The following is a 13,079-nucleotide window of genomic DNA, read 5'->3' on the forward strand; positions in this document are numbered from 1 at the left end:
GTACCCACTTGTCCGAATTGTCCTTGTTTTACTATCCTTGTGGGGACTTCTGGTCCACATAAGGATAGTATAACCCAAAACACACACACACCATACGCACACACACACCACAGAGACTCATGGTTCTGTCAGTGGCAGCAGCATAATCAGTGGAGCTGTCTGTTTCAGTAAGGTCACTTAGTTATTACCATGTAGTGCTGTCATTGGACACATGCCCTCCCAGGCTGTGGAGAGAGAAGAACGGAGTCACCTTGCTGTGCTGCACTCAGAGGGACGTCCATGGCACAGAGCCACTGCCACTCTGCTCTGTGGTGGGAGATTTGCATGCAGGCCGACAGAGGTGGATGAGAGCATTGTTCTGAGCTTTTACCCTGTCCTTCTCTCTGTCTCCCTGTAGTCTGAAATATTGTAGGGAATATGCACACACACACACACACACACACACACACACACACACACACACACACACACACACACACACACACACACACACACACACACACACACACACCACACACACACACCACACACACACACACACACACACACACACACACACACACACACACACACACACACACACACACACACACACACACACACACACACACACACACACACACAGAGTCAATTGCACAAACTCCATAGTCTATGGTCACTTTTTGATGTAAAGTTTCCCATCCCATTCATTAGACAGCGTTGGGATAGTTTTAACAGAAATTCTTGACGCACCCAAATCTCCTACTGGTTTTGTTGTGTGTAGTAACTGTGATTTTGATGGCATCATGCAGAGCGTGCAAGAGCCAGTGTCTAAAGCCAGACTCTAGTTAATGGTCTCTGAAGCCTTGCCATCTGCTGTGTTTGGTCGTTTCCTCTCTGTCCTGTCAATAATGTAATATCTGTTAGAACAATCTCCTCTGAGTCTGAGTGCAGTCAGACAGCAGAGCGAAGGCAGGAAACCTCTGCTCTGCCCTGGCAAAGATGGATGGGAGCACCGCATGCCTCCGATGAGATTTACTTCCGTGATTGGTATTGACTGAGGCAACCCGTTCCACCAACACACACACACACACACACACACACACACACACACACACACACACACACACACACACACACACACACACACACACACACACACACACACACACACACACACACACACACACACACACACACCTCCCCCACAGAGGACTTTGAGATGGAAACACAATGTAATTTATGGCATCCATTAACTGCCCTCTGGGGTCCGGCCATTCCAGTCAGTCTATCTCTCGGTCCCAGTCAGCTGCCAATCAAATGTCAGGGAGGGTTACTGAGTGGAGGGGCATCATCACTTACAACACAGAGTGAAGAAGGGTGGTGTGTGTGTGTGTCTCACCTTGCTTCATCTCAGGGGAGGAGGGGAGTTGTTTGATCTTACTGCCCATGTGTCTCAGTGAGTTAATGCATTATTATGTCCACAGACCTAAAAGCCTGCCTCCACCTGCCTCTCTCTCTGTATGGGAGTCTATCCCAACCATAGACTCATCTTGCCCCAGGAGACCCCCCCCCCCCTCCCATGGATGCATTCTGTGTGTTCAGATCTTAACACCAGGCAGGCTCCCTCCCTGTCTCCACATCCCCTGCTGTTGGAATGGAAACAAAGGAATCCTCCAATTAAGACACTGTTTGTCTGTCTGTGCACCGCCTTTTTGTGCTCGCTCTCTCACTTTCTCGCTCTCGTTCTCTCAATTCAATTCAAAGGGCTTTATTGGCATGGGAAACATGTTTAAATTACCAAAGCAAGTGAAATAGATAATAAACAATCAAAAATGAACATTAAACATTACTCTCACAAAAGTTTACAAGGAATATACATTTAAAATGTAATTATGGCTATGTACAGTGTTGTAACGATGTGCAAATAAAGTACAAAAGGGAAAATAAATAAACATTAATATGGGTTGTATTTACAATGGTGTTTGTTATTTACTGGTTGCCTTTTTTCTTTTGGTAACACGTCACAAGTCTTGCTGCTGTAATGGCACACTGTGGTACTTCACCCAATAGATATGGGAGTTTATCAAAATTGGATTTGTTGGTCTGTGTAATGTGAGTGAAATATGCATCTCTTATATGGTCATACATTTGGCAGGAGGTTAGGAAGTGCAGCTCAGTTTCCACCTCATTTTGTGGGCAGTGTGCACATAGCCTGTCTTCTCTTGAGAGCCACGTCTGCCTACGGCGGCCTTTCTCAATAGCAAGGCTATGAGTCTGTACATAGCAAAGCTTTCCTTAAGTTTGGGTCAGTCAGAGTGGTCAGGTACTCTCTGTTCAGGACCAAATAGCATTCCAGTTGCCTCTGTTTTTTGTGTAATTCTTTCTAATGTGTCAAGTAATTATCTTTTTGTTTTCTCATTATTTGGTTGGGTCTAATTGTGTTTCTGTCATGGGGCTCTGTGGGGGATGTGTTTGTGAACAGAGCCCCAGGACCAGCTTGCTTAGGGGACTCTCTTTTCCATGTTCATCTCTGTAGGTGATAGCTTTGTTATGGATGGTTTGGGAACCGCTTCCTTTTATATTGTTGTAGAATTTACCGTCTCTTCTAGAATTGGACAATTAGCAGGTATTGGCCTAATTCTGCTCTGCATGCATTATTTGGTGTTTTATGTTGTACACAGAGGATGTTTTTGCAGAATTCTGCATGCAGGGTCTAAATTTGTTTGTCCTATTTTGTGAATTCTTGGTTGGTGAGTGGACCCCAGACCTCACAACTAAGGTTGGAAAGGGTTCGATACTTTCCTGGTAGATTTTCCAAGGGATGTTAGGTCCTGGAATTTAAGGGAATTTTGCTTAAATTCATCAAAAAGTTAGCTTATAACAGTGAACCTTTTTTGTGGGATACACATAATCTGTTTTCAAATATTTTGGTTAAACTTTCACCAATTTAATTGAATTGCAACCCTCTGCATGCATAGTGCATTCTTCCAGCACATGTATAGCTGATTCTCAAGATCTTGCACACTAACGAGATGCTATTGAGCCCACACTACTACACTGTCTGAACCAAGGACTACATGCTTTCTGGTAAGTTGATTGCAATAATGGGTGGGGTGAATATATTTTAAATGACATCCATAATTTTTTGTTAACTAGTAAATTGTAGTCTACAGCACGGTGTGTTTTAAATAATTTCTAACTTGTTAACAATTTCTGCGAGTTAGCAATTTCTGCGAGTTAGCCACAGCTACCATGTGGGTTTTTAGCTTGCTTGAGCCTGCTAACTGAGGGTTAATTCACCTGTTTCCATAAATGTTTCATTTTAAAACATGTATCTTACAAAGGAGTTGTTTAATCTAACTGCTTAACTATTTATCTGTACATGGAATTATATTTGTTGTTTTTTAACTCATTTTTTTCTCATCTTTACAGGAAAATGCCACGGGCACTATCTGATGTGTAGAGACAATTCACTGCAGCTAATGTAGAAGGAAAATCTGTGTACATTTGTAAGTACTGTGCCAAATAATATGTGAAGAATGCAACAAAGATGCAGAATCATCTGGCCAAGTGCATAAAGTCCCCTTTAGCATTCAAAACAAGCAACCTCTGATTAAAGTCCCTCTACTTCTATTCGAGGTGGAAATGATGAATCAGACACTTAATTGATAGCAACAGCTCATGGTCCTCCTGAAATCATACGTTTTTTTGACTCAATGGAGGAACGTAGTCAGAGATGCTGATGAGTGTCTTGCTCGAGCTGTGTATGCAACTGGTTCACCTCTGATGCTCACATGTAATGTGTATTAGAAGAGATTTCTGAATGTTCTTCACCCAGCATTTACCCCTCCAACCAGACATGCTTTATCTACGAATTTGCTGGGTGCAGAGTTCAAATTAAGGTCAAGCAAATCATAGAGAAAGCAGACTGTATTGCAATCATCTCTGATGGGTGGTCAAATGTTTGTGGGCAAGGAATAATTAACTACATCTCCACCCCTCAACCAGCATTCTACAAGAGCACAGACACAAGGGACAACAGACACACCGGTCTCTACATTGCAGATGAGCTGAAGGCAGTCATAAATGACATTGGGCCACAGAAGGTACTTGCACTGGTGACAGACAATGTAACATGAAGGCTGCTTGGTCTAAAGTGGAGGAGTCCTACCCTCACATCACACCCATTGGCTGTGCTGCTCATGCATTGAATCTGCTCCTCAAGGACATCATGGCACTGAAAACAATGGATACACTCTACAATAGAGCCAAAGAAATGGTTAGGTATGTGAAGGGTCATCAAGTTATAGCAGCAATCTACCTAACCAAGCAAAGTGAGAAGAATAAGAGCACCACATTGAAGCTGCCCAGCAACACCCATTGTGGTGGTGTTGTCATCATGTTTGACAGTCTCCTGGAAGGAAATTAGTCTCTCCAAGATATGGCCAAACCACAGTCTGCCGATATGGACAGCCCCATCAAGAGGATCCTCCTGGATGATGTATTTTGGGAGAGAGTGGTAAGCAGCCTGAAACTCATGAAACCTATAGCAGTAGCCATTGCACGGATTGAGGGCGACAATGCCATCCTGTCTGATGTTCAGACTCTGCTTGCAGATGTAAGAGAAGAAATCCGTACTGCCCTGCCCACTTCACTGTTGCTCCAAGCAGAGGAAACTACAGTCCTGAAATACGTCAAAAAGCATGAAGACTTCTGCCTGAAGCCCATACACGCCACAGTGTACATGTTGGCCCCCAAGTATGCTGGCAAGAGCATCCTGTTTTAGTGCAGAGATCAACAAGGCCTATGATGTCATCACTACTGTTTCTCACCACCTTGGCCTGGATGAGGGCAAGGTTCTTGCAGTCTGGAGAAGTACACTTCCAAGCAAGGGCTTTGGGATGGAGATGCAATATGGCAGTCGTGCCAACATATCTCATCAGCCACCTGGTGGAAGGGACTTTGTGGATCTGAGGCTCTTTTGCCTCCATCATCCTCCATAACACCCCGGCCATCCTACAATCTAAGCTTGATGCCCTCAATATCACACAAATGATCAATGAACCTACCAGGTACAACCCCAAAGCCGTAAACACGGGCACCCTCATAGATATCATCCTAACCAACTTGCCTTCTAAATACACCTCTGCTGTTTTCAACCAAGATTTCTACTGTATTATTGACTGTATGTTTGTTTTACTCCATGTGTAACTATGTGTCGAACAGCTTTGCTTTATCTTGCCAGGTCGCAGTTGTAAATGAGAACTTGTTCTCAACTTGCCTACCTGGTTAAATAAAGGTGAAATAAATCAATTTTTAAAAAATACTCCAAATCCCACCAACATCAGCCGTGTCAGAGCGCAACTGGTCCTTGTTTGGGAACACACACGAAAGCGCGCAACAGGCTGATCAATACAAGGGTTGAAAAATTGGTGGCCATCCGAGAAAATTTGAGGCTTTTTGAGCCAGACAACGAGCCATCCTCAACAAGGTTGGAAAGTGACAGTGAAGATGAGGCCTTAGAGTCTGATGTTCAAGAGGTGGACATTGAGGAGGTCCAGGGAGAAGACATGGAAGCCTGAGAGGAAGACAACCAAAGCGTTAGTTTCTAGACTATCATTTTACAGATGTATGTTGGAAACGTTTTGGGAGATGGATGGATCATTCAATATTCCCTTTCTTTTAAAATTTCTATTGGAAGGATTTCAGCATTTGCAATTATGTCTACTTATGATAAGGTAAAATGTTTTTTTTCTGTCTCCATATGATATGGTAAATTTATCCAATGCAAAAAACATCTACATTTATATGGTATTGATATTTGCGTATATTTCCGGTAATTCCCATATTTTCCCGTTAATTCCCACGGAAAGTTTCCTCTTCTGAATATTCCCCCGAAATGTGCAACCCCACTCACAACCATAAAGGGCAATGGGTTCGCTAACTGATTCAAGTATTTTTTACCAGATCCTAATTGAGATATCTAATTTTATGTTCCTTTTGATGGCATAAAGGCCCTTCTTGCGTTGTCTTTCAGGTCGTTCACAGCTTTGTGGAAGTTACCTGTGGCACTGATGGTTAGGCAGAGATATGTCGTTTTTTGTGTGCTCTAGGGCAACGGTGTCTAGATGGAATTTGTGTTTGTGGTCCTGACAACTGGACCTTTTTTGGAACACCATTATTTTTGTCCTACTGAGATTTACGGGCAGGGCCCAGGTCTGAAAGAATCTGTGCAGAAGATCTAGGTGCGGCTGTAGGCCCTCCCTGGTTGGGGACAGAAGCACCAGATCATCAGCAAACAGTAGATCATATGCTTCAGATTCTAGTGTGTGAGGCCGGGTGCTGCAGGTGGTTCTAGTGCCCTCGCCAATTTGTTGATACATACAGTGAGAGAGTTCAATCTTGGTTTCATCAGACCATGAGAACTCTCATGGTCTGAGAGACTTTAAGGGATGTTTGGCAAACTCCAAGTGGGCTGTCATGCTTTTTACTGAGGAGTGGCTTTCACCTGGCCACTCTACCGTAAAGGCCTAATTGGTGGAGTGCTGCAGAGATGGTTGTCTTTCTGGAAGGTTCTCCTCTCCACAGAGGAGCTCTGGAGCTCTGTTAGAGTGACCATTGGGTTCTTGTTCACCTCCCTGACTAAGGCTCTTCTCCCCCGATTGCTCAGTTTGGCCGGGTGGCAACAGTTTGCTGTTGATGCATTTCCCACGGTAGTTATTGGGATCAAATTTGTCTCCACTTTTGTAGATTGGAGTGATCAGTCCTTGGTTCCAAAGATTCCAAAGCCAAGGATGATGTTAAAGAGTTTTAAATATAGCACATTGGAATTTGTGGTTGTATATTTTATCATTTTATTTAGGATACCATCAAAACCACAGGCCTTTTTGAGTTGCAGTGTTAGTATTTTGTTCTTTAGTTCATTCAATGTAATTGGAGAATCCAGTGGGTTTTTGTTGTCTTTTAATAGCTGATTCTAAGATTTGAAATTGATCATGTATATGATGTTGCTGTTCTTTGTTATAGAGCCAAGAAGATGGTTTATCTCCGTTTTGGATAGATAACTCTTTGTTGTGTGATTTAGTTCCCCCAGAAGTGGTCAGATTCTATAGATTCTTAAATTACATTGAGCTGATTTCTGACGTGCTGTTCCTATTTCGCATTCCTTTTTTCTCTCTCTCGCCCCCCCCCCCCCCCAGTCTTGTTGTATCAAAGCCATACATGTTGTCTCAGAACCCCTAATCGTCCCTTTTCCCACCCACCATATTATCCTTTCTTCCTGTTCCCCCACTCCTTCCTCAGGCTCCTCAGGTCTCCGCAACGTGGGGGATGAAAGGAACGGGTCGACTGTGTTGTGACTGTAGCGGAGGGGTTAGGGCTGTGAGAGCAGGGGGATGGACTGTGTTGTGACTGTAGGGGAGGGGTTAGGGCTGTGAGAGCAGGGGGATGGACTGTGTTGTGACTGTAGCGGAGGGGTTAGGGCTGTGAGAGCAGGGGGGATGGACTGTGTTGTGACTGTAGCGGAGGGGTTAGGGCTGTGAGAGCAGGGGGATGGACTGTGTTGTGACTGTAGCGGAGGGGTTAGGGCTGTGAGAGCAGGGGGATGGACTGTGTTGTGACTGTAGCGGAGGGGTTAGGGCTGTGAGAGCAGGGGGGATGGACTGTGTTGTGACTGTAGCGGAGGGGTTAGGGCTGTGAGAGCAGGGGGAAGGAGGGAGGATGTGGGTGGGATCACTCCTGTTTATGATATATATTTCCCTTCTGTTATCGCGACAACCACTCCTTCTGTGCTAACAGAAAAGCAGGAGGAGAGAGAGGGAAGAGACCGAGACAGAGACGGGGTGGTTGACTGTGTTTGAGAGGCGTTTTAATTTGAGGATTGAAACAGGGATATGCTTCAGTTGACCAGCTGTCTGGTGATGCTGCTGTGTCCACAGGCTACAGAGCAACATCAACCAAAGGGGTGTGCACTGAGCTACCCTACAGAGCAACATCAACCAAAGGGGTGTGCACTGAGCTACCCTACAGAGCAACATCAACCAAAGGGGTGTGCACTGAGCTACCCTACAGAGCAACATCAACCAAGCGGTGTGCACTGAGCTACCCTACAGAGCAACATCAACCAAAGCGGTGTGCACTGAGCTACCCTACAGAGCAACATCAACCAAAGGGGTGTGCACTGAGCTACCCTACAGAGCAACATCAACCAAAGGGGTGTGCACTGAGCTACCCTACAGAGCAACATCAACCAAAGCGGTGTGCACTGAGCTACCCTACAGAGCAACATCAACCAAAGGGGTGTGCACTGAGCTACCCTACAGAGCAACATCAACCAAAGCGGTGTGCACTGAGCTACCCTACAGAGCAACATCAACCAAAGCGGTGTGCACTGAGCTACCCTACAGAGCAACATCAACCAAGCGGTGTGCACTGAGCTACCCTACAGAGCAACATTAACCAAAGTTGTGTGCACTGAGCTACCCTACAGAGCAACATCAACCAAAGGGGTGTGCACTGAGCTACCCTACAGAGCAACATTAACCAAAGTGGTGTGCACTGAGCTACCCTACAGAGCAACATCAACCAAAGGGGTGTGCACTGAGCTACCCTACAGAGCAACATCAACCAAAGCGGTGTGCACTGAGCTACCCTACAGAGCAACATCAACCAAAGGGGTGTGCACTGAGCTACCCTACAGAGCAACATCAACCAAAGCGGTGTGCACTGAGCTACCCTACAGAGCAACATCAACCAAAGGGGTGTGCACTGAGCTACCCTACAGAGCAACATCAACCAAAGGGGTGTGCACTGAGCTACCCTACAGAGCAACATTAACCAAAGGGGTGTGCACTGAGCTACCCTACAGAGCAACATTAACCAAAGGGGTGTGCACTGAGCTACCCTACAGAGCAACATTAACCAAAGGGGTGTGCACTGAGCTACCCTACAGAGCAACATTAACCAAAGGGGTGTGCACTGAGCTACCCTACAGAGCAACATTAACCAAAGGGGTGTGCACTGAGCTACCCTACAGAGCAACATTAACCAAAGGGGTGTGCACTGAGCTACCCTACAGAGCAACATTAACCAAAGGGGTGTGCACTGAGCTACCCTACAGAGCAACATTAACCAAAGGGGTGTGCACTGAGCTACCCTACAGAGCAACATTAACCAAAGGGGTGTGCACTGAGCTACCCTACAGAGCAACATTAACCAAAGGGGTGTGCACTGAGCTACCCTACAGAGCAACATTAACCAAAGGGGTGTGCACTGAGCTACCCTACAGAGCAACATCAACCAAAGGGGTGTGCACTGAGCTACCCTACAGAGCAACATTAACCAAAGGGGTGTGCACTGAGCTACCCTACAGAGCAACATCAACCAAAGGGGTGTGCACTGAGCTACCCTACAGAGCAACATCAACCAAAGGGGTGTGCACTGAGTTATACTCGAGAGTGAATTGCCGGAAACAAGGAAAGCAGCCTCCGGTTGCAAGTTTTCCTGCTTGTTTACAGTTGGTTAAGTACCAAATTGTTATTTTTCTTGTCCTGAGGTGGAATGTTTACAACAGTCACGATAACAGCTGAAAACTGCCTCGGAGGTAGAAGGGTCAGCATTTGACCATCTGCTATTCCAAGATGGGTGAGCAATGGGTTGAGACTTCCACTGGGCTCAAGTCAGCACACCATTTGTTGTTGATGAAGATGCAAACTCCTCCCTTAGGGCTGGGCGGTATACCTTATTTTACTATAGACCGGTATTGATGCATTGACTGGTTTGGGTTTTTATATGACCTTTTATAACAGAGAGCGAGCACAGAAAACACAGACTGAGAGAGCACAGAAAACACAGAGAGACAGATGAGAGAGTGAGCACAGGCAGACACAGAGAGAGAGAGAGAGAGAGAGGCAGACAGAGACGCACAGGGAGAGGCAGACAGAGATAGAGGCAGACAGAGATAGAGGCAGACAGAGATAGAGGCAGACAGAGATAGAGGCAGACAGAGATAGAGGCAGACAGAGATAGAGGCAGACAGAGATAGAGGCAGACAGAGATAGAGGCAGACAGAGATAGAGGCAGACAGAGATAGAGGCAGAGAGAGGCAGGCAGGCAGAGAGAGGCAGGCAGGCAGAGAGAGGCAGGCAGGCAGAGAGAGGCAGGCAGGCAGAGAGAGGCAGACAGAGAGAGCGAGAGAGGGGCTCTCTGTGTTGATGTGTGGGTGCTCTGCTGTACCATTTGTGGTGTGTGTGTGTGAGATTGAATGAGTGTATGTGTGTTTTTCTCTGTGCCGTAGCTGCCTTTCTCTCGGCTGTGACACTGGCTCTGTGCTGCTGCTGTGCGTTTCTCTCCCTGCCTGTCTCTGACACTATGATTTTCTGCAACCATTTAGGTGAATACAAGAAAGACGAACTCCTGGAGGCAGCTAGGTGAGTGCAAGCTTGAAATCTCCCCTCTCATCTTCCCTCAGTCTTTCGCTACCTCCTTTATTCTCTCTCCCTTCTCCCCTCCATCATTAGCAGACATGTGTTGTGAAAGGGCTGTGCATGTGGTTTGGGAGTGCTGGTGCACGGCGCGGGTTGTTATGGTGAAGGGATGTGTGTGTGTGACCAGAGACCCTCTGTGGAACCAGAGGGGATTATTAGGGGTTTAACAACAGAGGGCTGGAGAGACCCTCTGGCCCGAAGGCAGCATTGATTCAGAGGGGTCATCATCAATCTCCATGGCTGTTATGACTGATGAAACAACATTGCCCATAACGTGGTAGATATATATTCCTGATGTGCCAGTGGGTTCCTAGTTTACACAGACATCCCTGAAGAGGTGCGCCCTGGGAAGGAGGAGTGATGCCCTGAGAGAGGAAGATGAGACATCCTCATCTATCTGCTGAGATATTCCCTGGTCTCCTGCTCTGTGTCCTCCCTGCTCCATATGCTCCTGTTCTGCTGCCTGCCCTGCACCCTGACTCCATCTGCCCTCTGGGAACTCCTGTCATGTCGACTACAAGCATGAGGGGATCTCTCTCTCTGTCTTTTCTTCCTACAAATGAAGAACACACATAGGCTGCCCCACAATGGCTGTTCTGGTCGCCCCACATAGACACAGTTTCCTCCCCAGAGTGGACACCCCAGCATAACAAAAGGCTGTTACAGTTCAGAGGAGTGCTGTGAGCCACCCAGCATTTCCTGTGGAGCAAGGCATGTCTGTCACATTCAGCTCATTATACTGAAGTGGCTGCCTTTTGTGTTGGTTCTAGCCTGGCGTTCTAACCAGGCCCTACTAGACGACATGAAATCAGTGTTTGATGACTCAATCAGAATGCGCTCTGGGGGAATAAATGGAGGCAGAGATGAGGACTATAAAGACTCGGGGCCGCTTGAAACCATGATCAGAGGGGTTACCATGGAGGATAATATAATGTACCACGCACTGTGTCCATAACAAGGCAATATACTGTATGGATCTCCTTCCATCCTGGGCTTTCAGTGCTACTAATGAAGACAAGGCCTGGTATTGATTATTCTACATTAAGAAATAAGGCTCTTCTGAGATGTCAGTTATCATAGAGGGAAGGAAACACACACACGCACACACACACACTCTCGCACAGGCGCCTCTCCCTAGCAGCTAGCTTTAAACATGTGGCCTCCACTCTGTGCTAAACCTGGGGATGCTATTGTGCATTTAAATGAAGGATCTCTTGTTTTTACTTCAGGCCACTTTACTGTCGGAAGGAGAAGAGAAGCGGAGAAAGAGACAAGCAGAAGAAAGCAAAGCCACTGGCTGTGAATGCATCTTCACGGAAGGGACTTTGGCAAAGCTTGGTACAGGGAGAACGAGAGAGGAGAAAGAGGGGGGGAGAGAAGAAATAACCTTTTCTTTCTCTGACGGCCTTTAGCGACGTCATCTGGGTAAATCAGTGACTGGCCGGCTTCGCTGCCGTGATAGCACATCCTGACTGGGCCTCCCGTCACCGTGCCTCGGGACCGGTCACCAACTCCAGGAGGCAGCGGACATCCCTAATAAATAAACTCCCTGAGCATGCCAACATTATGACTGGCTGGCATGGCAGCCCTGATCAAGAACAGAACAGGCAGCAGGGCTACTGGTACCAGCCAAAGGGTGAAGAGACCCGAGGACAGAGGAGAATGAGAAGGACACGGCACAGCAGTAGGGCCTTACTGGAGTTTGCTCTGTTGTCCGTCCATATTCAGGACTGTCTTTTACCCCGGGCCCTGGCTCTTTTTGTGGATCTATGGAAATACCATGCAGTCACACTGACACCTGGGAGGGGAGAGGATGGCCCTTAGCTTCAGGGACCCTGGCAGGAGATGCTGAAGCTCCATATGGCTCCTGACCACCATGAACCATCACGCTGCATCAGACCTGATTGCCGGCTGTTCAGTGTGTGTATTGTGTTCAGGGATGGAAGAATAGAATAACACAGGAAAAACCTCCGCAGCAGGTAGAGTGGAGATGCTGACTCAGATATCCGGAAGCCTTGTCTCTGAATCTCTCTACAGCCATGCATAGCCTTTGGCAAAGAATACATCTCTTTTGGCATAAGGAAAGAATTTACACTGCATCAGTGTTTTTCACCGTTGTCTGTTATCTAACAATCTTTCTTGACCAGTGTAGTCAGAGTTACTGGCCTGGTTTAGACTGCAGACAAAATGCTCTTTAGGTCTCTGTTCTGTACATTTTGGAACACAAGCTTTCCACTTTCCTTGCCTATTCTTTCGTTATCCTTTTTTAGTTAAAGATACTGAAAAGATATCTAAAGCTACTACTACATTTCCCCTTCTCTTTCTCGCTCACTCGCTTGGTTATATCTTTTAGTTTTTTCTCTCCATGTTTTGTTCCGCTGCAGGAGTGGAAATGAAGAGAAGCTCATGGCCCTGCTCACTCCATTAAACGTCAACTGCCATGCAAGTGATGGCCGCAAGGTAAGAGTTGGCTCAGTCAGAACACAGAACACTGTTACTCAAGCAATCTTCCCTTAAACCGTGATATTCCAACCAATTTGTATAGTGGAATGGACCGTTGCTCCAATACAATCAAGGACATTTGAAATAGTCATTGACCTATACTTGACAATA

General features: G+C 46.4%; 1 protein-coding gene across 6 annotated transcripts in view; it reads left to right on the forward strand.

The window, feature by feature from the left end:
- Positions 1-13,079, forward strand: part of LOC129813764 (poly [ADP-ribose] polymerase tankyrase-1-like) — a 144,586-nt gene that overhangs the window by 71,223 nt on the left and 60,284 nt on the right. For all 6 annotated transcript variants that reach the window (XM_055866272.1, XM_055866281.1, XM_055866289.1 and 3 more), the window contains 2 exons: positions 10,373-10,409; positions 12,851-12,926. In XM_055866272.1, the coding sequence (XP_055722247.1) occupies positions 10,373-10,409; positions 12,851-12,926 (113 nt within the window). The remainder of the gene's footprint in view (positions 1-10,372; positions 10,410-12,850; positions 12,927-13,079) is intronic.

Source organism: Salvelinus fontinalis, chromosome 2, assembly GCF_029448725.1.
Source record: "Salvelinus fontinalis isolate EN_2023a chromosome 2, ASM2944872v1, whole genome shotgun sequence".
Lineage (NCBI taxonomy): Eukaryota > Metazoa > Chordata > Actinopteri > Salmoniformes > Salmonidae > Salvelinus > Salvelinus fontinalis.